Below are 24,830 nucleotides of genomic sequence, written 5' to 3' on the forward strand. Positions count from 1 at the left end.
GCAAGTGGAAAAATATACATACACAGTTGCTATCTCCGGGTGCTAAATCTAGACTTATATTTGTGACTGATTAGATACCATCTTATTCATTATGTGCAATAATAACATGGTAAGCTCTTCGTGATTGGTGGCTTTTCCTCCTGAGTAAGACGGTTAGCCATTAGCTTACCCAAACACAGACCAAGGACGCGCATGGCCCGAGGACAACGCTGTGGACCTACTAGACAAACGATGAATCTTTAACAAGCAAATGTTTGCCTCCTTTCTAATCTGTCACTCTTCCGCTCGCTCTTTTGATAGCATAATTCAGGCCAAACAATGGCGGAGTGGCAGCCGAGGAACTGGCACTCTAGATCAGACACAGCGCTAAATAAATAATGAACTCTGAATGAGGCGGCGAATAATGTGGGTCCCTCTGATTCTAATCAATATAGCATCCAATCTATATGCATGTCCTTGGGAAGGGGAGCATGACGGGGTGTCCTGAAATGTTGACCCATCTTGTGTAACCACTTGTACCCTAGCGTCCCCATTCTGGGCATGTCATAGACTAATATGCGAACATTTGTGAGAAAAGACAAAAATAGCATCTGGCAAAAAAAGTGCCTATCTACACAGTCAAACTGATTGATTGAATACCTTATAGAGCACCGAAGTCTGACGTCACTGCCAGTAGAGGGCGCTGTTCCAGGGTTCGTGGCTTTATTTTTTGTGTTGAAATCCCCATTTGGGAATCTTAGATCACGTCATATAAGAACTGTGTTCCAAACATAAACACACCACCCTGGCGTTTTTGTCAGGGGGGTGGCTCTGCATCGTTTACGATATTCATTCATTGATACAGCCTGTTTCTGGCGAAAATTGAATTAATTCTGCCTTAAAAGTCTTAAGAACTACTACTTCCGGGTCTGAAATCACTGTCCCCACAGCAGCCGCGTTCATGGGAAATGTAGTCTTTGGGTTGTTTGACTCGTTTCTAGTGTTTATATTGTGTTACTCTTTGGGTAAATGTGTACATTTACACCTTCAGTCGATGCTTCATATCCATACGAGTAAAAACGCCAGGGTGGTGTGTTTATTTTTGGAAGACAGTTCTTATATGAAGCGATCTAAGATTCCCCAATGAGGATATCAATACAAAAAGTAAAGCCATGAACCTGCGGAATGCGCCCTCTACTGGCAGTGACGTCAGGACTTCGGTGCTCTATTTACAGTTTGCAAAGACAAGCACAGGGAAGTACAGTTCAATACAAGGTCTGTTGTATTTTAAGAGAAAGAAAGCGCTATGGCTTGTTTCTATTGGGGTCATTTGTACTCAATTCATCGAAACATGTAATGACAGACAAATATACAAATATACACTACTATGCAAAAACATCATGTAAACGGGTAGAAATCGAAAAAAAAGGACAGTTAACAGTGTGAGCTTGTAGACCGCCTGTTTTCAGCAAAGACATTTGGTGTGGAGGGAAAAGGGGAGACACTCCGGTCAACAAGGTAAAGGGTTTAAGTGGTTAAATAGGATGGCTACAAGGTCCCACAAGAGCCAACAAGGACACAGGGTGTCCACAAAGTCTATACTCTCCATCCCTCTCTCTTTTGCAGACAGACTCTTGTGCTCTTTTGCTCAACATACGCACATAAGCTCACCCTGTCCTTTCCACACATCTTTCTCACTCTCCCCTTTCCTTTCATCGCTTCCTTCCGCTCACATTTTCCTCTCCCCATTTGCCCTCTTTTGCCCCCCTCTCCCCACCAGCGCAGGCCGCAGTCATCGTATAGCAGTATGCAGAGGTCGGCTGGGTCTTGTTTCTCATTCCACCTCTGGTGCGCATTACTAAATGAAAATGACAGAGAGTTCGGAGGTCTGCAGCACTGGTGAGGCCAGAAATTAATTTGTAGGTGGGCCTATAGACATTGTTGGGTGGGGCCTGCCCTACAGCCAATCAGGTGCATGCTCTGAAAAGTAGCTTATAGGGTATTTAATAGAGCTACCCCTAAAATAAGTATGTCACATAGTGGCTAATATGGTGTATTATCAGCTACAACAATCTTAAGAGACAAACGGTACACAATATAACCACAACACACACACACACACACACACGCACACCATTAAGGCAGCCAGTTAGCAGGTAGTCCTGCAAGGAAAAGCTACCAATGTATGTGACCCATACATTCCATGAATATTTGAATATTCTCTTATTTGATATGTTGCAAAAGAGACTGCAGAACACTATCACACACGTAATGTATTTGATACTTTTACTCTTATTTCTCACTCTTATTCTTTAGGCTTTTTAAAGCAACTGCAATTTGTGGGAAGCTTGCACAAAGTCATTTCACTCACTCCTTTATATGGGTGTAAACTTGTGATGTGACAATAAACTTGAAGTTGAGTCGAGTCAAAGTTAACAACAGCCAGCAAACAGATGCATTAAGGGCAGGCAGGGCACAGCAGCCATAAGGAAGAGAAACATTTGGGCACACGGGCCAAATTATAGTATCAGTCATGCACACGGCAGTAAAAAAAACAAACAAAATAAAGGCGTCCTTTAAACCTTTTACTCAAGTTTATCCTCAATAAATCCTAGCGGCAGCCTACCTTTGAGGAGGTGGTGGGGTTTACTGTCGAAGAGTAGCCTAATGATTTCCTCCTATTGCATTGAAGCAGATCCTCTCTCAGATGACTGGAGATGGAGTTTAATCCACTTGTGATGACCTCTTGTTAAGTCTTAATTCAGTTGACTCTGGAAAACAAGTGTGTTTTGGAAAGTAGCACAGGCCAAATCAGTGTGGTGTCTGCCTGAGGACACCTACTTCAAATCAGCCCATTAAATGTTAATTAAATACAATTCTACATAACTGTCTAGGACACTTTAAAAACAATTGACTCTTACTAAATAATTAGGCTATAGGACTACATCAACTGACCTGCCTGAGCCTTTGCATGTTTTCCTTCATCATAAGTTAGGAGAGAGGGATATATATATATATATATATAGAGAGAGAGAGAGAGAGAGAGAGAGAGAGAGAGAGAGAGAGAGAGAGAGAGAGAGAGAGAGAGAGAGAGAGAGAGAGAGTTTGGCTTCAGTTTGGCTATCAAAAAACTAATGCAAAACGTAAGCAACATCACTCATCAATAATATTGTTTATTATTGCTACATCAAGTATATTTCAGCAAAAATAATTTTCACCTGTGCAGCACCTAATTGTTTATTTGAAGGACCTAAGTAGCCCTCCATTTCCACCACTGCATAAAAAGGCATATTTCCCGCCTACAACAATTGTTATTATACACACACACAACACAGCTGCGTCCGATTATTAATTAAGACCACCGGCCGTTTTGAAAGCAACTGTTTGAAGTGACTGTGGGTTGCGTGGCAGATATGTCCTAATAAAATGTCAATACTGTCAATACTGCTGAATGCATTCACAAATGATACACACAGACTTTACAGGGGTAAAACATTCAGTTTATTGTAACCTGTGTTAAAAGGAGTTGAGGCTCATTGTTTGTCACCTGTAACTCCTCTGCAGTACTTGTACTCTGTCTGGGTTGAATGACGAACTAGCAAACAGAGCAAGAATGAACCATTCAGTTAAAGTAGGGGAGTTCCCAGTGGAAGGTGCCATGTACTGTAGAGGAGGAGGGGTGTTTCACAATGTTTATGAGCAAAGTATTCTATTGTCTTTTAAAGTGAATTCAAACACAAAATGGTGTTCAGTTTGAAAGTACAATATCCATTTATGTGTTGGGTTATTCGAGAGATATTTGTAAGCTTGTAGATAAGCTATTTTGATGGTTAATTGCTTCCTGTGTTTGTGGTAGGATCCTCTCCTATAAAAAGGAGACTGCAGATATAAAGTCTCAGCTATGCTCGAACGGGCAGAAACCTAACAGCCCAGTGAGTTAGCTGCCAGGGCCCTTTTGATGGGGGCCTAGCCTAGTGCAGTTTGTTTGTCCTTTTTCCAAAGTTTTACAGTCATTTCCTGAGTTCTCTTTTTTTTACCATTATTTTTTTGCTATTCGAATATATATTTTTGCACTGTACAAAGCTACACTGGAGTTTGGTGAAGAAATAAAAACCCCAAAATAGCATCTCTGACTGTTTTTGGAGCCACGACCTACGGTCAACTTTACATGTGTGCAATATTATTCCTCATCTAATTTCAGAGTTTTTTTTTTGATTGGATATAGGCTACATAAGTAGCCTATATCCAATAGCCTATGGATATAGGCTACATAAGTCAGCAATTGCAGGGGGGGGGGAGTTATGATTGTGTTGTAGAAGGTTAAGGGTGTAGCAGCATCAGCAAATATTGAAGTTAACATGCTCAAGTGAGCATTAGCCTACATCTTAAAATGTCAATTGAAAAAATTTCTTCAGACCACAGCATATTCCTTCAATGTTTTCACAAGTACTTCCCTTGACTATCTGGGGGTGGCTGATTTATCTAATGCAGGTGTGTGATAATCACACCCAAGCTCAGTCTAATTAGCGCAGGCCAGGTGTGACTGCTTAAATCAGCTATCACCCACCCTAGTCTACTTCTGTGGGGACTGTGATTGGTGTAGCAGTGTCAGCTGAGCTGCGTAGTTTGCTGTGATTGGTCTACTTTACTTGGGGGACATGCATACCCCCTTAGGGGCCACGCCATGAAAAGGTTTGATGATATCACAATTTAGCAGTTTAATTAAAAACTTATGTTAATCACATGAATCCTGGTGTGCCTATATTTATTTTGGGCAAAATGTCAAAATGTTTTCCAAAACTTTTTGTAGATCGGCTATTTACGACAAAGTATGTAGGCCTAAGGCCTTAAAGGAGCACCCATTTTCAATCTTATCTTCATAGACTTGGTCCTCATGCTCATTATAAGATGGTTTCCATCCACTCAATCTGCATCTCATTGGTGCCTACGGACAGTTCAGAAACCTGCCTACCAATGACATCATACATGGGCATTCCAAGATAATAAAACTACAGCCTTTCTCTTCCTGGACAGTTAGCGTGCTGAAACAGAACCTAGATAGATGTTAGATGTTCTTGCATTAATAAACAATAATAATAATACAAATAATCTTGTTTGAAATTGCCAAACCTGTCTACCAGTTAAGTCAGTGGTTCTCAACCTGTGGGTCGGGACCCCCAGAGAGGCCCCAGATGATTATGGGGGGGTCCCCAGATGACAGTGAAGTGACTTTTAAGACCTTTTTAATACCTCAAAAAGAAATAAAATAAAAAGACCCATTACTGCATCAAAAGTAATCAACAAACTATACTATAAAACATTGGCCAACTCTTATACTCAAATAGTATAAGAAAGAGGCAACAATTGTGAAAATAGCAGATCAACTCACAACGCCTTGCTTTGCGATGCGTTGTGAGCTGGTAGATCTGCTATTTTCACTATGTATCTGTGGAACCGAAAATGTAATGCCTCAACTCCTTCATTCCAAGTGCTTATCAGGGCAGGGGGTCCCCAGTTCAAATATGATTATTTTGGGTGGTCGTGACCTGAATAGGTTGAGAACCACTGAGTTAAGTCACTGGTAGGCAGGTTTCTGAACTGTCCACAGCTCCTCTGAGACAGAGTGAGTAGACAGAAAGGGTGTCATCTCATAATGGGCATTAGTGAGGACCAATTATATGCAGATAGATTGAAAACGGGTGAAGTGGTCCTTTACGCGATTAAGAAAAGCCTGCATGTCCACTACTCACGTTTCAGAGCTCTGCTTGTAGAGCGGGGAGATGAGAGAGCTACAAAAGGGATGGTTGAACCATATTATTTATTGTTCGTAGCACAATTTAATAACGTTTTCATTTGGTGAGCTGTGATCCTTTTAAAACACAAACGTGACCTTATTATGCCCCTGTGTAATATCTCAGATCTCCAGTGGCAATGATTACTTACTGTAATGTAATCTTATGACCGCAGGCAAAGATTTCTATACAGTACAGTGCGTGCGTGCGCGCGTTCAAATCAATTTATCCTGCCCATACTCATACAGCAAAAGCTGCTTGCACATTAAAGTGTGAATTAGAGCCAATATCATTTACCCCAGTGACGTCCTCTCCTGCATCTGTCAATAACACCAATATGCCTAATAGTTTCACCGATTTGAACTATGAATGCAATCACAAGCCCAGTTAATTGGATTGTCTTACATTCCACTTTTTTTTTCATTTGCATCGCCGAGGTTCAAATCCCGTCTTCAACCTGTGGGGAGTTACTGATTGAGGTTTTAAGGACTTGCTCCCAGTTGAATTGCGATTGCAGAGGCTTTTAATTAGATAAAGCTTGGCTGGTTTGAGCATATACTTTACAGCCATGTCAGGCTAAAAGGGTCCACGTACGTGTCGTAAATATCTCCCGAGACATTAATAGAATTGAGATTAGAGGGGGGGGGGGGGGGGGGGAACGTGTGGATCAGCGTAAAAAAAGAAAAAAGAGCAGCGAGCAGCACGACTGCCTCATATGGTGAGCTATTTATAGCTGTTGGAAATGGACGGCTCCATTAATGTAAGGCCTACCCTTTCTGGAAATGTAAATCACAGGAGCCACAGCTCAGCAATCCACGTTATGCAGTAGCAACGGGTGTGTGCGTGTGTGTGTGTGTGTGTGTGTGTGTCTTGAATTTACAGTAGCTGGACAGGCAGCAAAGGGAGATTGCTCCATTTCTTTGTGCCTTCCCTTGTATAGATTTGTAGTGCACCTTTCTGGAAGAAACATCTGTCCTTCCCTCTCTATGCATATATACCTACATCTGATCTGATGAGATGGAACATATGGCAGTAAAAAAAAAAGATTGCATACCTCTATGAGTTAAATGCACCCGAGGACAAGCTTACAGTACCATAGATATAATCATAGGATATGATAAGGATGTCTCAACAAATATTATCGTGGCTGCCTGTCAATCTTCCCCACAGTCTTTTAAATTCGTTTCTTCCTTTTATAGTTCTTGGATTGATATTCATGTTATTCACATGCATGAGACAGAGACTTGAGCGCACATGGGAGAGAGAGAGAGAGAACAAGAAGACGGAGAGATCACATCGTGGCCTCGGTGGACGCCTCCGCCGGCGGCCTGGGGGTGATCAATACCGCTCCACATCTCAAAATCACACCGGATTAAAGGGTAACATCCCTTGTTTCTAAAACCACAGCGGCTCCCCCGTTTAATTGAAAACCCTCTCACGGTCACCCCCAAGGGCTCATGTCTATGCTTCTGAAATAACTGTCAACTCTCTCTCTCTCTCGTAGACAGGAATATCAACTCTCTCCCATTCCTTCTTGCCCCCGTGGTCTCTCCTTTCTCATCGCCGTCTGGGGTGAGGCATGGCATTAAGGCGCAGCTGCCCCGCCCTCCACCCCCCCTCCACCCCTCCCCCCGACACGTCCACATGTGCACACATGACACACCGAGCGCATCCATCTCACACCGGCGACCTCTCCCTGAATGACAAGGTCAATGTCGGCGCTCATAATGTCTTTAATCACTTTGCGGGGCTTAGTCGCTGAGCTCTCTGGCACCATATGGCGACCTTCATACACCTGAGGCCTCGGGGGGACAACGGGGAAAATAAATAAACTGTTCACACACACATGCACGCACACACGCACGCACACATACGTTCGTTCATTCAGTGGTGTAAAGTAACTAAGTACATTTACTCAAGTGCTGTACTTAAGTACAAATTTGAGGTATTTTGACTTTACTGGAGTATTTCCAATTTTCTATACTTTAACTTCTACTCCACTACATCTCAGAGGCAAATATTGTACTTTTACTCCACTACAATTATTTGAAAACTTCAGTTACTAGTTACTTTGCAGATATAAATGATTATATCATAAAACATACATTAACCACTTTAGCCCCATTTTATACATACGGTACAGTAGGCTATTTGAAAATAGCCGATCTACAAGCGATGCGACGCGTTGTGCGCTTGTAGATCAGCTATTTTCAAACACTTTTGTACTTTTACTTTTGGTACTTTAAGTATATTTTGATGCCAATACTTGTGCACTTTTACTCAAGCAACATTTTGAACACAGGCCTTTTACTTGTAACATAGTATTTTTATAATGTGGTATTGCTACTTTTACTTAAGTAAAACATTTGAGTACTTTTTCCACCACTGCGTACATTGTCATCCAACAGAAAGAGAAAGTGTGCATACACCGTGTGGAGGCAAGATTTCTTTAGAAAAATGTCTTTAATGAAAAGCGCCAAAAAAACAGGCTCATCATAGACAAAAGGAAAATGTGTGCGTACAGATAACATGACCAACGGACTACAGTATACAGACTATACAGCCCACAGCGTCTTCAGACCACGACTGCACATAGGCGTGGTAGCACCATTAGAATATAAGGACATGAAATAGAGGACAAGCATAAAACAAAATGTTCTGAAATGAAAGTTTCACGGGTGATATCTGAGTGACAATTGCCTATGCGTGCATATTCAGCCTGCTATGCATTATTCAATAAGAGCGAATGGCTTGAGACCGATAGGTTTACGCTTACAATTCACTACACCAAAAAGAGCATTTGATTAAATCTGTGAAAACAACGACGACAGTAAGTTGCAGATGTTTTTATTAAGTCGGTTTCATGTCGGAATCCCCATTGGTATTGATACTGTATAAGTCCTCGAAGAAGCTTGTCTTTTGCATAGAAACTATGTTCATATAAAACTATCCAGTATGCCAAAGGGAAATGCATCAAATGTAACATAAAATATGAATTCCTTTCTTATAAGCACATTTGTCTGATGAGAACTTGACAGTGAAAGCTGCATCGCTATTAGAGTGCAATGCTGGCGTGTATCCGTTTTGCAAACAAAAAAAACATTGTTTTATTATGTTTCTTCAACAAAACCAAGTAATACACTTTTGGTTGCTGATATCAAACATTAGTTTTATTTCATGATGAATGTTACTGACTCTTGATTGTGTGAAAAAGAAGAAAAGACCACAACTTTTGGGAGCTGCTGCTCCCAAAACTAAATGTATTGCTGGTTCTGTGCCCACAGCTTCGTCCAATGTAAACACAATTATAAATAAGAAAAAAATTAGAGAAAAAACAAACATTCCTAAAAACTCCCTATTCTGGCAAGAACATTTGGCAAAAATAGCATATCTACAAGGTTTTGTAACTCTTACTGCTGTGCCGCCTCTGGGCAACTGAAAAAATCTAGCCATCCATCTATCTATCTATCTATCTATCTCTCTCTCTCTCACAATGTGTTGTGTTGCAAAGCATTGTGAGCTTGTAGATGCTATTTGTTGTAAAGACATTTAGTGTAGAGGGAAAAAGGATGGGGCCTAGTACAAACCCCTAAGAGACTGATCAAATAGGTATATGTGGGAGCAAAGGAACCAAAAGTTCTGCTTGTGGCGACTCTGGCGAGGCAGACTGTGCAAGGCATCCTCTGATGTATGATGTATTCATTGGTCAGAATCACTTGATTGCCACCCACAGCCTTTACTTAAAGAGTGACTAATCACCCTGATTGTTAGACCATACGAAGACCCAAAGTGTTGAAACGCGCCGGTCAGCTGTTGCCTTGCTCATCTGTAAAATAAATCATTCCATTTTTTCACCTGAAGACGGAGAGCCTCAGTATTTTTTCCCTACAGTCTGCCTCACCGCAAGCAGAACTTTGGGTTCCTTTGCTTCTATCCCTATACCTGTTCCACTGAAGAGCACCTGTTTTGAGCCACTGTGATTGAACCCAGGCAGCGCTTCCTTTCTTTTGTTGTTTGTTGTTTAAGTTGTTAAAATGGGAAAACACATTGCCAGTCAACTTTTGCCTCTGCAACAATGTTTCGTATTGTTTACCATATCGAAAGTTCAGGACGTTCACAACAAATTGTGGGAACAGAACAGAAAACATCATGTTTAAGTTGTGTAGGAGCGCTATTTACATCAAGTAGTGTATGGGTTAGCTCCGTGGTCGGCTGAGGTCCCTCCCACCGGCTACTCCAGCACCTGTTCTCCAGTTCTCCTTTGTCCACACGCCCGCCATGTATACGAAGGCCTCTTGGCTTCCATCGCTCCTTGCAGAAATCTGGCTGAGTTTGTAGTTGACAATTTTGACTGATCTCTCTTTTTTTCCTCTGCACCGCCTTGCTCTTCCGTTATCTGCATCACTCCCCTGGAATATTTTCTCTTTCTTAACTCATTCAGTGCCATTGACTTGTTTTCAGTGTTTTTTTCCCAAAGGCTCCGAGTGCCATTGACGTGTTTTGGTGTTTCAGTGTTTATCCACCAGATGGCGCTGTTCACAAACCAGCGATCACCATCTAACCATGTGATCACAAAAAAACACTTCCTGTTTGAAGAAAAAACGCCTTTTTCTCTGGTTTCTTCTCATTCAACTGCCCATATATATGGAATGGATGATCGCGGCAGGCCAATTTTTTTCCTCTGAGTGTACGAGACCCCGCTATGTCTTTTACCGCGATCGGCGGGTCGATTGCTGTGAAGAATAATATTCTATGATGAGACAAATGTCTGTTAAAAATGATCGCTTTTTTAAAAAAAGCGAACATAGCAGATCTACAAGCTCGTAGCGCGTCACAAAGTGACGGCTCTACTAGCTTGTATATCTGCTATTTTTTAATAGCCAAGGTATAAAATAATGGTTAAAGTGGTTAAAATCTAAAACAACACAGAAGCTTTCCCGGTTTCAATGGGTCAATCAATCATTATCCCTCGTGTCTCCAAGCGTCCGTTCCTGCAAGTTGCGTAATACTTTGACCCAGCTTTTCGTTGTCTCCTCTCTCTCTCTCTCTCTCACACACAGTGGTGGAAAGTAACTAAGTACATTTACTCAAGTACTGTACTTAAGTACAATTTTGAGGTATTTGTACTTTACTTGAGTATTTCCAATTTCCAATACTTACTTACTTCTACTCCACTACATCTCAGAGGCAAATATTGTACTTTTACTCCACTACAATTATTTGAAAACTTTAGTTACTAGTTACTTTTCTGATATAAACTATGATATAATGAAACATACATTAACCACTTTAGCCCTATTTTATACCTAGGCTATTTGAAAATAGCAGATCTACAAGCTCACAACGCGTCGCATCGCGACGCGTTGTGAGCTTGTAGATCTGCTATTTTCAAATATTTAGTACTTTTACTTTTGGTACTTTAAGTACATTTTGATGCCAATACTTTTGTACTTTTACTCAAGTATTTTTTTTATTCTGGACTTTTACTTGTAACAAAGTATTTTTATATTGCAGTATTGGTACTTTTACTTAAGTAAAGAATTTGAGTACTTTTCCCACCACTCTCTCTCTCACACATCGTCCTTGGCGCTTTGGCCGGCCCTGCTCAGCACAGACTTGAGTTCGTTCAGCACGTTGGGAGGCATCTCGGCGCGCGTGGGCGTCGTTCTGTTGGGGCTCTTGCTGGCGGCGGGCCGACGGGCCCCGGGGGGCAACAAAGCCAGTGTCGGCGGGGGGCGTGTGGACGGAGACTGGGGCAGGCACACCCCTACGGAGGCTTGCCTGCGCGCCGCCGCCGCCGCGGCCTCTGTGGCGCTCGGACCGTCCCTTATCCGCTCGTGGCGGTCGACTGCCGCCGCGCCGGCCTTGTGGCGGTCGATGCCGGCGTCTTTGTCGGCTCTCGGTTTGGCCACGCCGAGAGAAACCGTCCTGTCCGCGGGCTAAAGGCAGAGAGAAGAAGAAAAAAAACATATGTTAAATAAAAGGCAGATGGACATGAATGGCAGTAGCTTTTCCAAGTCATCCACAGGGAAAGACTAAATGATGGCTTTTATGAAGATCAAAGCGTTGCTCATGTTCCTGCTGTTCACATTTTAATTAAAAATGTTTTATTGCTCTACGTAAATTATCAGTGTCCCGTTGAAGCCTCGTATCATCATAACTTAATTTATTTTTATAACCCGCAGCTGACGACGCCATTCAAAAATTAAACAACAATCTTCATGATTGATAAACATTGAGATAAAATGTGTGTTTGTTATCTTGGGGCAGCAGTTCCCAACCTTTCTCTGGATCAGGACCCCACTTGAAAACCTTGAAAGCATTCGTGGCCCACCCATCTGACCACTTAACTGATGGGTGAGCATTTTCAGAGCAAGTTTTATTTATTTTTCAAGGTTTTTAAAGAAAGAAAAATACCTAACGAAGACCCACATGGGTCGAAACGTTGTCATGCTCTAAAACAGTGGTTTTCAACTCTTTTCATATCAAGGTCCATTATTTATTCTGCATCTGAGCCACGGACCACCATTTGATGAGATTTAGACTCTCAGACCCAAAACGTAGAATATTTTGTTGGATATGTTTTGTCCACAACTCCATACTGTATTGATGTTGGTACCATAGGAGAGACAACAGGCAAACGTTGATCAAAATAACAATTCGTATACATTCTACACTCTAATAGTGTAGACTTCTTGTAAATGAAGTAATGCAGTTTAACACATTGAGTGCCAGTGTTTTTTTAAAACAGGGTACAGTCAGTGCCTGGATTTTTAACCATTTTTGAATCTTTTTCAAGTAGTCACAAAATATTTTCAGTGATCACCGTCCTCACGGTGATCCCCTCATTACACACACAGGTGTCTCGTACAATCGGGGGAAAAAAATTAAAAACATTAGGTAATCCGTTCCATAGTTGCAGCCAGTTGAAAATAGTCGAAAATAGTCAAAAATACATAATAAAAAAAGGCTTTTGAAGTCATAAGTTAACCAGGAAGTGGATTGGAGTCTAAATCTTCGAAAAATGATATCTCCTGGGTGCTGTCAAGGAAAAAAATAAATCAAAAATCAAAAAACGGTCCGGACCGTTTTTGGCACTCCTCGTTTGGATTATGAAAAACGGTCCGGACCGTTTTTGGCACTCAATGTGTTACAATAATTTAACTCTTGAGAGCGTAAAATGAAACCAAATGGACCCGTAAGGGTCCATTTGGTTTAATTTTACGCTCTCAAGAGTTAAAGATCTATAAGGGTCCATTTGGTTACCAACTCTCCATCATTTAGCTGGGGAACACCTGGAACCCCCTCAAGGACCACTGGTGGTCCCCGGACCACTGGTTGAGAACCACTGCTCTAAAATAAATGTATCTACTGGGAGCTAAGAACAGTGTGCGGACCTCCCTTGCCCCTTCCTTCCTCAAATGTACGTATTTTTGTTCAGCACCTGCACATTTTTGTTGGGAAGTGCGTGCTTCCCTTTGGACTCTTATTTCTGAAGAAAAAAAATACCATATTTTCTGTTATATTATCAATGCAATCTTAGTGTTTTGCCAATTATGTGGGGGGCCCGCTTGCAATATCCTCAACGACCACAAGTGGGCGCACATGTTGGGAATGGCTGATCTTGGGTATTAGCCTCTCTTACCTGTTTAATAGTATTGTGCTTGTGGGCCTGAGGACCACCCTGGCCGACAGACAAACTTGCTCTCCTGGAGACTCTGTGAGCTCCAGGCTCACCTGAGTTGCCGCTCTTCAGCCATAAATCACTGCCATACTGGAGACACAGAATAAGAGAAATGTAGCAGTTGAAGGAAATGCAAACATACTCGACTGGAGGGAATTTCAAAGAGTGAAGACATCTGCACGGCGCGTTTTTGATGTTGCCTCTCTGTTTTTGATGTCTGTGTAGACAAAATATTTGACTACACACACACACACACACACACACACACACACACACACACACACACGCACACGCACACGCGCACACGCACACACGCACACACACACACACAAAATAAACTCCAGAAATAAAATACCCCACTTTTAAAAGTCAACTTTTACCTTCTGTCATTTCTATGTGAGATCACCTCTAGCAGCAAAGGGAAGAAAAACATCATCCCTAACCAGTGTTGCCATGTCCGCTTATTATAAGCAACTTTGGGTTAGTTTTTCTGTAAAGTTACTTGTAAATTATTGGTAGTTGCGGGTTGCGTTTTTTTGGGTTTGTTTCTAAAGTGTGGTTGCTTATTTGGGCTTGTTTCCAAATGTTGTTTAACTAGCTAGTGGTTCATAAGGTAGCTCTCCACCGCACCGATTTTGGGCCGACTCGGCGTCGGAAAGTGTCTGCCGCCGACAATTTGTTGTCGGGTATTGTTGTCGTTCCGTCGGGTCGGACCTATTTCGACCCGACTCAGAGAAACCGAGCATGTTCAGCTTTTGGGCCGACTGGTAGAGCCGCGGGGTAGTGAAGAGGGGGGAGAGAGGGCGGTGTTGTGAGCTTGTATCGGCTTGTATAGCCAATGCATATAGGGCTAAGAGTGCTCATGTGGCCTATAGTCGCTTCTTTTGGGCTTGTTTTCCTAGACCTGGCTGCTTATTTCTCTCACACAATCTGGCAACACTGTCCCTAACATGTGTGTCTGGTCTCTCTATGCGCACAGGGGGGCGTTAGATGGCAGTTTTTATAGGCCAGACTCTGAGGCCATGCATCTTTGAGGGCGAGTGAAAGTCACGGGGTTGTGACCCTGTGTTCCGTGAAAAAAAACATGTGTTCCACTGTCGCCGGCTAAACCGTCTCTTTAATCCATTAAGACCGGGAACGCATCTGTGTCAGTTTTAGATGTATTTGGCTATTCAAAAATAGCAGATCTACAAGCTCATAGCGCGGCACCGAGTGCCGCGCTATGAGCTTGTCGATCTGCTATTTTTTGAAAATTTGAGCAAATTTGATCACATTTTTGAATATAATATATTTTTGAAAGCGAACATTTGTAACTCAAATCTTTGCTTCAGGGGATTCTACAAAATGTCTTCTAAATCCTAACAGTATTTTTTTTTTTAACGTATGTTGCTATTATATCAGTGGTGCTCAAACTTTTTCCATGTCAAGGACCTGGAATATATTTGGTCACGGACCCCCATCTTAAAATATTTTGTTCCAGGGAACCCCCTGATTAAAAAGAAAATAGCGCGGCACTCTGTGCCGTGCTATGAGCTTGTATATCTGCTATTTTTGAATAGCCAAAAGTATGAAATAATTTGGTTATAGCTCAAATCTAACGTGGCTCAGATGCGTTCCCGGATTGAAGGGGTTAACAACCAATGTCCTTCGTTTTCACTGTGACCCTCGGACCCCGGGAGCCGTCTCCTCTTCAACAGCCTCATTTTGCCGCCGCGACCCGTTCTCATAATGTCGCTGTCTGTCGGGTGGAAACCTTGTATGTCCAAAACTGTTACCCAATGGATCCTATATACTGTATGTAATGTAGTTATTATTAAGTCACAAGCTCTTGTTAATACTTTATTGGTTAAATATTTATAAAACCCACAGACACACCTAACTTATTAACCGCCAGAGTGAAGTCTATAGCCGACCTTGCCAGCGATTCAGAGCGTTTTCACTAACTAATAGTTATTGGCAGTTGAATGTAGGTTGTTTTCGCCAGAAATCAACAGAAAACACTTTGAAAGCAGAGAAAAAGGCATTTTTCCAAATCCATTAGCATGGAAGTGATTTTATTTTTTGCGATCACGTGATTTGCTGCTTCACTGCTTTACTTGGGAGTCAAATGGTGACTCAGAGGTTAGCGAAGAGCGCCATCTAGCGTCAACACCGAAAACACTAACCTGACTCTGCCAAATGGAAGAAGCTTGCGACACACATTTTGTTTCACAGCCTACTTCCATCTGAGACACCGGTAGCAGAATCGATGCAAGACGGCGTTCCTTTTTTTTCAAGCTACTTGGCAGGTGATTGGATGATCCCGCCCCTAGAAGCCGCTGATTGGTTCGTACACGCAGCGGTGGGGGTAGCGCTACTCTCTGAGCGATCCCAGATGCAGGGTGGATTGTGAAACTCAATACCGCCCTCATCTGGCTGAGTCAGGTTATGAAAACACATCCTTGGCGGTGTGGGCTTTGGATTGACACACGTCAAAACGTGTCATTGGCAGTCGACACCACTATCACTTCAAAATGTCTTTAGAAAGGCGAAAATAGCAGATCTACAAGCTCACAACATGCTCACAATGTCGTGAGCTTTATGCTTTTTTCGCGGCTTTTGTGTGACACTGTTGTACGATGAAGTAGGACATTAATTTATAAATAAACGTAACAAGTTTAAATATGGAGATACAAGGTTTCTACCCGACAGCCATATCTGTTTGCAGCCCAACTGTCCACCGCAGATTCTACCTCCACCTTTGGATGGAGAGGAGAGGGAAGAAAAAAAGAGAGAAAAGTCTCCCATAGCCAGTTGCTATGGAAACTTTGTCTGACCACAATGCTGCCTAACAGGTGAGAGAAAGGAAATCAAGAACATTGAATTACTCTTACTCACTCACTCACATCTAATCTCTCTTTTTTAGCCTGCCTCGTTCTTTCTCTCTCTCTCTCCTCTCACTCTCTGGGTATCCCTCTCTCCCTGCCCTTCCCACAAAGTCCAGCGTCCTTCTCACAAGCCCATAGCGTTGGAAGCTGACAATCCCTGATACTTAGAGGCTTTGGGGGTGGGAAAAGCCTAATATTTTTAGCCGTCTGTAGGCCGCTATAGATTTAGTTGCTGCGGAGCGGAGAGCTTTCTCCAAAGGGCAGAGAGAAGTCACGGAGCCCACTGAAATAACCCATTAAGACAGGCCGCTTCTAAACATTTTCTAAATCCTAACAGTTTTTCGGAAAATAATATTAAAACATAATTTTCACGATTTTTCAAAAATAGCAGATCTACAAGCTCATAGCGCGGCACTCGGTGCCGCGCTATGAGCTTGTATATCTGCTATTTTTGAATAGCCAAAGAAATCTAAAGTGACACAGATGTGTTCCAGGTCTTAATGGGATAAACACCTTGGAACACTTACAGAGAGAACACAATTCTCCCGGCCAAAAAAACCTTGCCTCTCCCCTCTCTGCAGATCAATCTCTCCCACTAAAAGTATTGCCCTTTTTTACTGGCGAACCCAAACTAATGCACTAAAGGGCTTTTACAGTAAGCATCCGTGATAAACAACGCTGCACGGGAGACACGTTCCCATGAAATGAGTCGGCGCCCAGGAGCTAATGCAAATGAAATGTGCTCGGAATACACATGCGGCATCGGAGAAGCAACATTCTGGCGTTGCCATGAGATCTTGGATCTTGGCCCGAGTTAAGAGGGTTTCAACAGTACAATCGACTCTACCGGGGACCGGGGCTGGTTAAGGACAATTGTAATATTTCATTTAACCCATTAAGACCTGAGGCCCAGATTCTAAAATTGTCTTCTAAAGTCCAGTTTTCGGTTTTCGGAAAAACCTGTTACTATATCAGTGGTGCGCAACTTTTTTTCATGTCTCGGACCCTCAAAATTAAATGCATTTGGCCGTGGACCCGCATCTCAAAAAAGATCGTTCCGGGGACCTCCAGAAGGAAAGATTTGAGTTGAAAATGTTCCCTTTAAAAATATATATATATATTCAAAGATTTGCACACATTTTCGCGATTTAAAAAAATCACTGATTTGTAGATCTGCTATTTTTGAATAGCTAAGATCTAAAAAAAAATTACCCAGACGCTTTCCCGGTTTTAACGGGTTAAGGCCATTTAGCTGGAAATGAAAATAAAATATGCATGCATACACCAAACGCGTACACAACATTAAGCTGTTGCCTTACGATACGAGAACCTATTTCAGCGAGGGGGAGAAAATGAGAACGGGGTGCGATGGAGAGCAATAGAAAAGAGAGGAGGAGAATATGAGACATCTGTGGCTTTGCTCCTTGTGTTTGCTTTGCTTTGCTTTGCATTATTTATGTCGTATGTGCTGTGTCAGCGAGTGACAGCAACAACACTTAGCTGCATCTGGGGGCTAAGTAGTTGCGATGTGATTGTTACAGTCGCCCCCAACCTCATTCTCGCAGCTAAGAGACTTTATTTCCACACAAAGTGATTTATTCTATTGCCGAGTGACCTCGAAAACTTTAACAGTACTTTTTACCTATTTATGCATTTCGTCCGCCCCGTGATACAATGGAAATTGATGATTGCGGGGGGAAACATGATTTATCATATCTCTGTTGTTTTGAGATACGGTTTAGTAAATAGTCGATTTCTTCGTCGTGGAGTAATCTGGTGTATTTTTCATCCGAACAGGGACGCTTTCGTAAAGTGCATCTTTTGTCACATCCGCTGATATTTTTGGGGGCTTGCGGCGGGTACAGTAAAAAGGGGTCATAGGAAGGATGCACATACATCTCTTAAAATGCCCCAAATTCCCCCTCGAGCTTGAGTCTTTGCCATTGTTCACTGGCTGATCCGTACAGGCTGAGTAACACCCCCGTATAAACGTTTCATTCCCTTCGAGGCCGTCCTCATTCTTAACCCCCCCGACTCCTGTCTTCCCCGTCAGAGCCCACTCACCTTCATCCGGATGATGTCAGTCACCCAGCTGAGCTGAGCCTCTTTCCCCTCACAACAGAAGTGCCTTGGGGACAGAAAACATTAGCGTGAGCCACTTCTATCAGTCACTTGTTGAGTATTTATATTTTTTTTCACATTTTCCCCATGTTTTCTTGTTAACCACAGACATCAAATTCAATTCTAATAGCCAGAATTGTGTAATATGCGACTGTCGGCAGTGTCCTCTGAAAAGGAATTGTCTTACTTGCTGATGTGTCTATATCAACCAGTGGTTCTTTAACTTTTAAATTGAAGGACCCCCAAGGAACTCTGAGGGTCACTTTGAGAACCGCTGGTATAAATTATTAATCTGCTACATTGATTGGCATTATCTAAGCCAGGGGTCTTCAACAGGGGGTCCGGGATCCCTAGGGGGTCCTCAGAGTTACTACAGAGGGTCCGCCAAATCTTTGTGTGATAGGATTTTTTTTTTTTTACATTAAACTCTCATTTGAACTCTAGCATCCATTCTGAGGGAAACATTATCCGAGAATAGCCGATCTACAAGTGTGAGCTTGTAGATCGGCTATTTTCAGCAAAGAGGTTTAGTGTAAAAAAGAGCAGACCAAGTACAGAGCCAAAGGTCAAGTTTACAAAGTATTGAGGGTTTTAAGTGGTTAAATGTCTGAAAATACACATTACATGAATCCAATATGTAGAGGGGGGTCCCTGCTTCATCTCTCTTTCAGCTAAGGGGTCCTTGGCCTGAAAAACGTTGAAGACCCCTGACCTAAGCACTAAGACTGAAATATCATTGACTCAGGTGGCAAATCTGGCAGTCCAAGAGAGTTGTGCCACAAATGTAATAAATTCAATTAGGCACACCGTTAACAAGGAACTGTGGACGGAAATCGATGGCCTCTTCTAAAATGTTATTAGTGGGTTGGAACAGGTCTTCACATTAAGAATCTTTTTATTCGCCAAGTGCTGCAGAGCCGCTACTTTCATTTATTATTTCAATGTCGTGGCAACATCTTTGAGTAATTAAACCATAATTAGTCACACAGCAATTCTGTGGGAGTCGGTGTCAAATTCTTTGAAACAAAAATGGGCTCATCTCAATTTGGGGCGAAACTATTCTTTTGACATTATTATTACAGAAAATCCGTGGGTGGGAACAAGATGTACCGTCAGCTAAGGACAGAGATGAACAAAAACAATGAGAAACAATTGATTTTTTCCCTTTCTTTAATTCCCTGGCAGCCGCCAAAAGAGGAGCGCCCAAAAAACTACAGAATTCAGGGGAAGTCTGCCAGAGCAACTTAATTCATGAAACGGTGCTTTCATTTCAACTTGTAACTTTCCACCTGGCTCGACTCTGTTAGACTGCAGACATTTCTAGTGGAAAGGGTAAAAAAGGCAAAGTATTCAATTATTGAATTGGAGAGCTCACCACTGCTGTTTGTCCGTATAGACCGTGAACCCCCAGCTGTTAAAAAAAAAAACACGGGAGAGAGTGAGAACAATAAACTGGTGACCCACAATGCCATGCAAACATTTCTGTGTCAGAAAAAGGCCGGTGTTTATTTCACACCGGGGACGTGTTTTTGCGAAAAAAGACCAAACTTTGGAAAACAAGGCGAGCAAAACTCTTTGCCATCAACTTGCAGGAGGAAGAGAAAGAAAGCAACTGCTCTAGAGAAACGCTGCTATAAAACAGTGGAATGTAGGCAGTAGATGTTCAGGCCAAATGCACAGTTATGTGCAGACCTTAACATGCTCTGGGGCTAATGAGATATAATACACCAGGCATGCAAACCACCTTCAAGCACACTTGAGTGAGAGAAACCGAGGTCCTAATAGATAGATAGATAGATAGGCTATACTACACAGATAGATAGATATCCTGCCGGAATGAGGCAGTTTAGAATCAAGGCCCTTTGTGCAATTATGATGGTGGTGCCATTATGCAAACGACCGCATGCAAACACACATGTAGGCGTCTGGCTGTACCGTACTGTATATATGCATGAACGAGCTAAATTCTATAGGGGGCTCTCCTACACGACAGTACATGCCAACGCGAGGACAAGAAAAGCCGGTGTGTGTGTGTGTGTGTGCGTGTGTGTGTGTGTGTGTGTGTGTGGTGTATAGGGTAAAACTGACTACCTTCCCGGTGAGTGCACCTTTCTCGTTGGAAGCCCTATATGCACGACTGTGGATGAACAGGAGCCTCAGAGAACAAAGGGACGAGTGGGGGCCGAGATGGAAAGCCTCATGCTGCCTAGAGCTCTCCTCTCCACCACCACACAGAGCCAGAGACGAGGAGGCAGCCGCTACCGAAACCCCGCGGCGGGACGCTCACAGATACACACCTCTGCCTAATGAGCTACCCGACGGCTGCCTCGCCTAACCCTCTCAATACCTCGCTCTCCTCCACTCGCCTCAGCTCCCACTTTCTGCACGCACGCACGCGTGCACACACACACACACACACACACACACACACACACACTCACTCTCTTTGGTTTCTCCCACAGCCCACACTCAGTGGTGGAAAAAGTACTCAAGTGTTTTACTTAAGTAAAAGTATCAATACTGCAATATAAAACTACTCTGTTACAAGTAAAAGTCCAGAATTAAAAATTTACTTGAGTAAAAGTACTAAAGTATTGGCATCAAAATGTACTTAAAGTACCAAAAGTAAAAGTACTAAATATTTGAAAATAGCCGATCTACAAGCTCACAACGCGTCGCGATGCGACGCGTTGTGAGCTTGTAGATCTGCTATTTTCAAATAGCCTATGTATAAAATAGGGTTAAAGTGGTTTATGTATGTTTCATTATATCATAATTTATATCTGAAAAGTAACTAGTAACTAAAGTTTTCAAGTAAATGTAGTGGAGTAAAAGTACAATATTTGCCTCTGAGATGTAGTGGAGTAGAAGTAAAAGTATTGGAAATTGGAAATACTCAATTAAAGTACAAATACCTCAAAATTGTACTTAAGTATAGTACTTAAGTAAATGTACTTAGTTACTTTCCACCACTCACACTACAGTATATCCAGTGGTGGAATAAGTACTCATATTGTTATTATTGTTCTACTTAAGTAAAAGTAGTGCCATAATATAAAACTTTAAGTGAAAAGGCCTGTATTCAAAATGTCACTTGAGTAAAAGTACACATGTGTTGGCATCAAGGCAAAATGACTCAAATTGTTCAGAATTTGTCTGAACTTCTTTTGAACATTTTACCAGGCGGTCTTTAATCTACAAACTCATCTACTAATCTACAAATCTACTCAGCTTGTAGATTGGCAATTTTTTTAATAGCTGCAGTATAAAATAGGGCTTAAGTAGTTAATGTATGTTATTGTTTAATACTCTAAAGCCTCTGAAGATTAGTGGAGTAGAAGTTTAAAGTATAAAAAAGAAATGGCAATACCAAGGTAAGTTAATTGTACCTCAAACTTGCACTCAAGCACAGTGCTTGAGTTAATGTACTTAGCTACTTTCTACCACTGAGTACATGTAGGGTTACACTCGCTCACTGCTCAGCCTCCCTGCCTCCATCTCCTGTTAAACCCCCCATGCACTCCCCCCTTCTCTCTCTCTCTCTCTCTCTCTCTCCCTCTCTCTCTCCCTCGTTTCTTCCCTGAAGGAACGGCTAATGCAGCCGATTGGTTGTCTGGGCTCATTTTTCACGCTTCCCCCCTAGACTCTAATTCCGACACGGTGAAAATTATGAGGAATGATAATTGGGTAAAATGTGAAACACAGGGTTTGGGCTCCTTGAAAATTTCCCCCCGTCCCTTTGTATCGCCCAACAGGAAACGCTGTGGGCCTGTGACACAAGTCATAAATTATAATAATACGGCATCATTAAAATAAAGTAAAGTGGCAGCGGTGTTTCCTATTTGTGGAAATAAGGGGGCGGGGAGACTGATAATTTGTATTTGTTAAAATGCTATTCCATTTAATCAATTCCATTAGGGTGAGTAATAAGAGGTGGGTCACGAGTGTTTTCGGGTATAGCCAACGCTGTCAGCGCCAAAGTTTGACGCGAAAGAAAAAGCGATATATCTTGCGGGCGCGGCGACACAATAGCATGCACACGCACACACAGTGTGCAAAGACGGCAGCGCACACAAACGGACAGGCGCTAATGCAAAATAATTATTAATTCATCTTAACCCTTTGAGACCGGGAACGCATCTGTGTGTGTCATTTTTAGATTTCTTTGGCTATTCAAAAATAGCAGATGTACAAGCTCATAGCGCTATGAGCTTGTATATCTGCTATTTTTAGAAAAATCGTGATTTTTTTTTTGCAAATCTTTGAATATACATATATTTTTAAACTATTTTTTTTGCTTCTGGGGGTCCCTGGAACAAAACTTTTTCATGTCAAGGACCCCCAAAATGATATGTATTTGGCCGCGGACCCCCCATCTCAAAATGTGTTGTTCCAGGGACCTTTAAAAAAATATATATATATTCAAAGATTTGAAAAAAAAACACGATTTTTTCAAAAATAACAGATCATCTACAAGCTCTGAGCTTGTATATCTGCTAATTGTGTATAGCTAAAGTATAAAAATGATGGTTTAAGTGGTTACACAGATGCGTGCCTGGTCTTAACGGGTTAATAACACACAGACATTAATTTCACTCTCACCCGTATGAATTCACACACACACACACACGCACACACACACACACACACACACACACACACACACACACACACTCTCCTGGAGAAAAACGTTTTTCATAATGTTGCACAATGATGAATGTTGTTTACCTGTTTGGTGGCTTGAGTTTTTTCCTCAGGCCAAGGTAGCACTTCACAGACATGAGTGGGACCTCTCTCTCCGCTTTAGTGCTCTAAAAAAAACACAATAACAGAGATAATTTCCCACAGATTGTGGATTGCTTCCAAATTAATAACCACAAAAGTAGCAGTCTCTATAAATTATACACTGACTGTCAACTGGCGGCAAAGTCACAACATGGCGCGAAAATATTCACATTGATACGCCTAAACCCAGTTGTGTAAAGTAACTAAGTACATTTACTCAAATACTGTACTTAAGTACAATTTTGAGGTATTATGTTTTACTTTACTGGGGTATTTCCATAATTTCAGAACTTTTACTTCTACTACATCTCAGAGGCAAATATTCTACTTTTACTCCACTGCAATTATTTGAAAACTTCCGTTGTTGGTTACTTTGTAGATTTTGATTATTATTACAAAACATATGTTAACCACCTCAGCCCTATATAGATTTCAGCCATTTGAAAATAGCCGATCTACAAGCTCACAATGTGTCGTGATACAGTACATTTTGATACCAATACTTTTGTACTTTTACTGAAGTAAATTTTGAATTCCAGACTTTTACTTGTAGCAGAGTATGTCTACAGTACGTTGCAGTATTGATACTTTGACATAAGTAAAACATGTGAGTACTTTTCCCACCACTGCCTAAACCTGTATACTTTGTTGGCCAGGGTCCCCTCCAGTGGTCTCTGACTTGTCCCCTCCTTTTACCCCTCTACACCAAATCTCTTCGCCGAAAATAGCCTCAAAGCTCGCAACGTGGTGACGCATTGTGAGCTTGTAGATCTGCTATTTTTTCCGTGAATGTTTGTCTATTTTCACCAAATGTTCACCCATTAGGATATGAATAGGGATGCTAGGGTTAAGGTGGTTAAACCTCAGTTTAAAGGTCAGGTAAGTGTTTTTTTTTTGGGGTTAAAACTAACGTTTTTGTGTTATATTCCGATAGTAAACATTGCTATGGAGTGTTGGTTCAGTAACAGGGGTCTCCCCGTCTCTCCAGCTCTTTAATAAACAGAACATAAATGTTCAGGTGGGTTGCCAACTTCATCCAATCATAATCAGGAGAGAGTACCCATTTATCAGGTTAAAGTTTATAGCATTTCAGTAGCAATTTTGTCTGCCCACTTCTTCACAATTTTGGCATCACTCTTTATCCAGAGTGACTTACGGGAAACAAGGTAGGTAAACGCATACATCAAATGCATAGAGACAGTGGAGTAAACCAAGAACCCAGCATCAGTCTAAACAGTATAATATAAACAAGATAAAATCATAATATGTACATTGAAACTATGTAAACTAGAACCCAGCATCAGTCTAAACAGTATAATATAAAAAAAAGATAAGTCTTATCTTTTAATCTGTACATTGAAACTATACAAACTATAGGATGTCAGGTCAACAAATGAACCTGGCATCCGTCTAAATAACATGCAATCTAAATGACGTTTTAACCTTTGCATAAGACTGCATGGTCAAGTGCTACAGGGTAAGGTGGAGTCTGAATAGCCTGGCATTGGCCAGACTGATAACGTGGATTCACTCTCACGTTCCTACCCGGTATCAGTCTGGACTTCGGCCCATATGAGAAATATCATATATATATAAATCAGA

The 24,830-nt window shown here is 41.8% G+C and overlaps 1 protein-coding gene across 1 annotated transcript in view; it reads right to left on the bottom strand.

Moving 5' to 3' along the window:
- Window positions 1-8,215: 8,215 nt before the first annotated feature.
- Window positions 8,216-24,830, bottom strand: part of arap2 (ArfGAP with RhoGAP domain, ankyrin repeat and PH domain 2) — a 197,589-nt gene continuing 180,974 nt past the window's right edge. The window contains exons 30-35 of the mRNA XM_080451401.1: window positions 23,172-23,254; window positions 19,819-19,854; window positions 18,387-18,450; window positions 13,417-13,545; window positions 11,331-11,710; window positions 8,216-10,812 (exon numbers count right to left, since the gene is read on the bottom strand). Coding sequence (XP_080307527.1) covers window positions 11,342-11,710; window positions 13,417-13,545; window positions 18,387-18,450; window positions 19,819-19,854; window positions 23,172-23,254 — 681 coding nt within the window. The 3' untranslated portion in view covers window positions 8,216-10,812; window positions 11,331-11,341. The remainder of the gene's footprint in view (window positions 10,813-11,330; window positions 11,711-13,416; window positions 13,546-18,386; window positions 18,451-19,818; window positions 19,855-23,171; window positions 23,255-24,830) is intronic.

The sequence above is a fragment of the Gymnoscopelus braueri genome, assembly GCF_963280865.1.
Source record: "Gymnoscopelus braueri genome assembly, chromosome: 15".
Taxonomy (NCBI): domain Eukaryota; kingdom Metazoa; phylum Chordata; class Actinopteri; order Myctophiformes; family Myctophidae; genus Gymnoscopelus; species Gymnoscopelus braueri.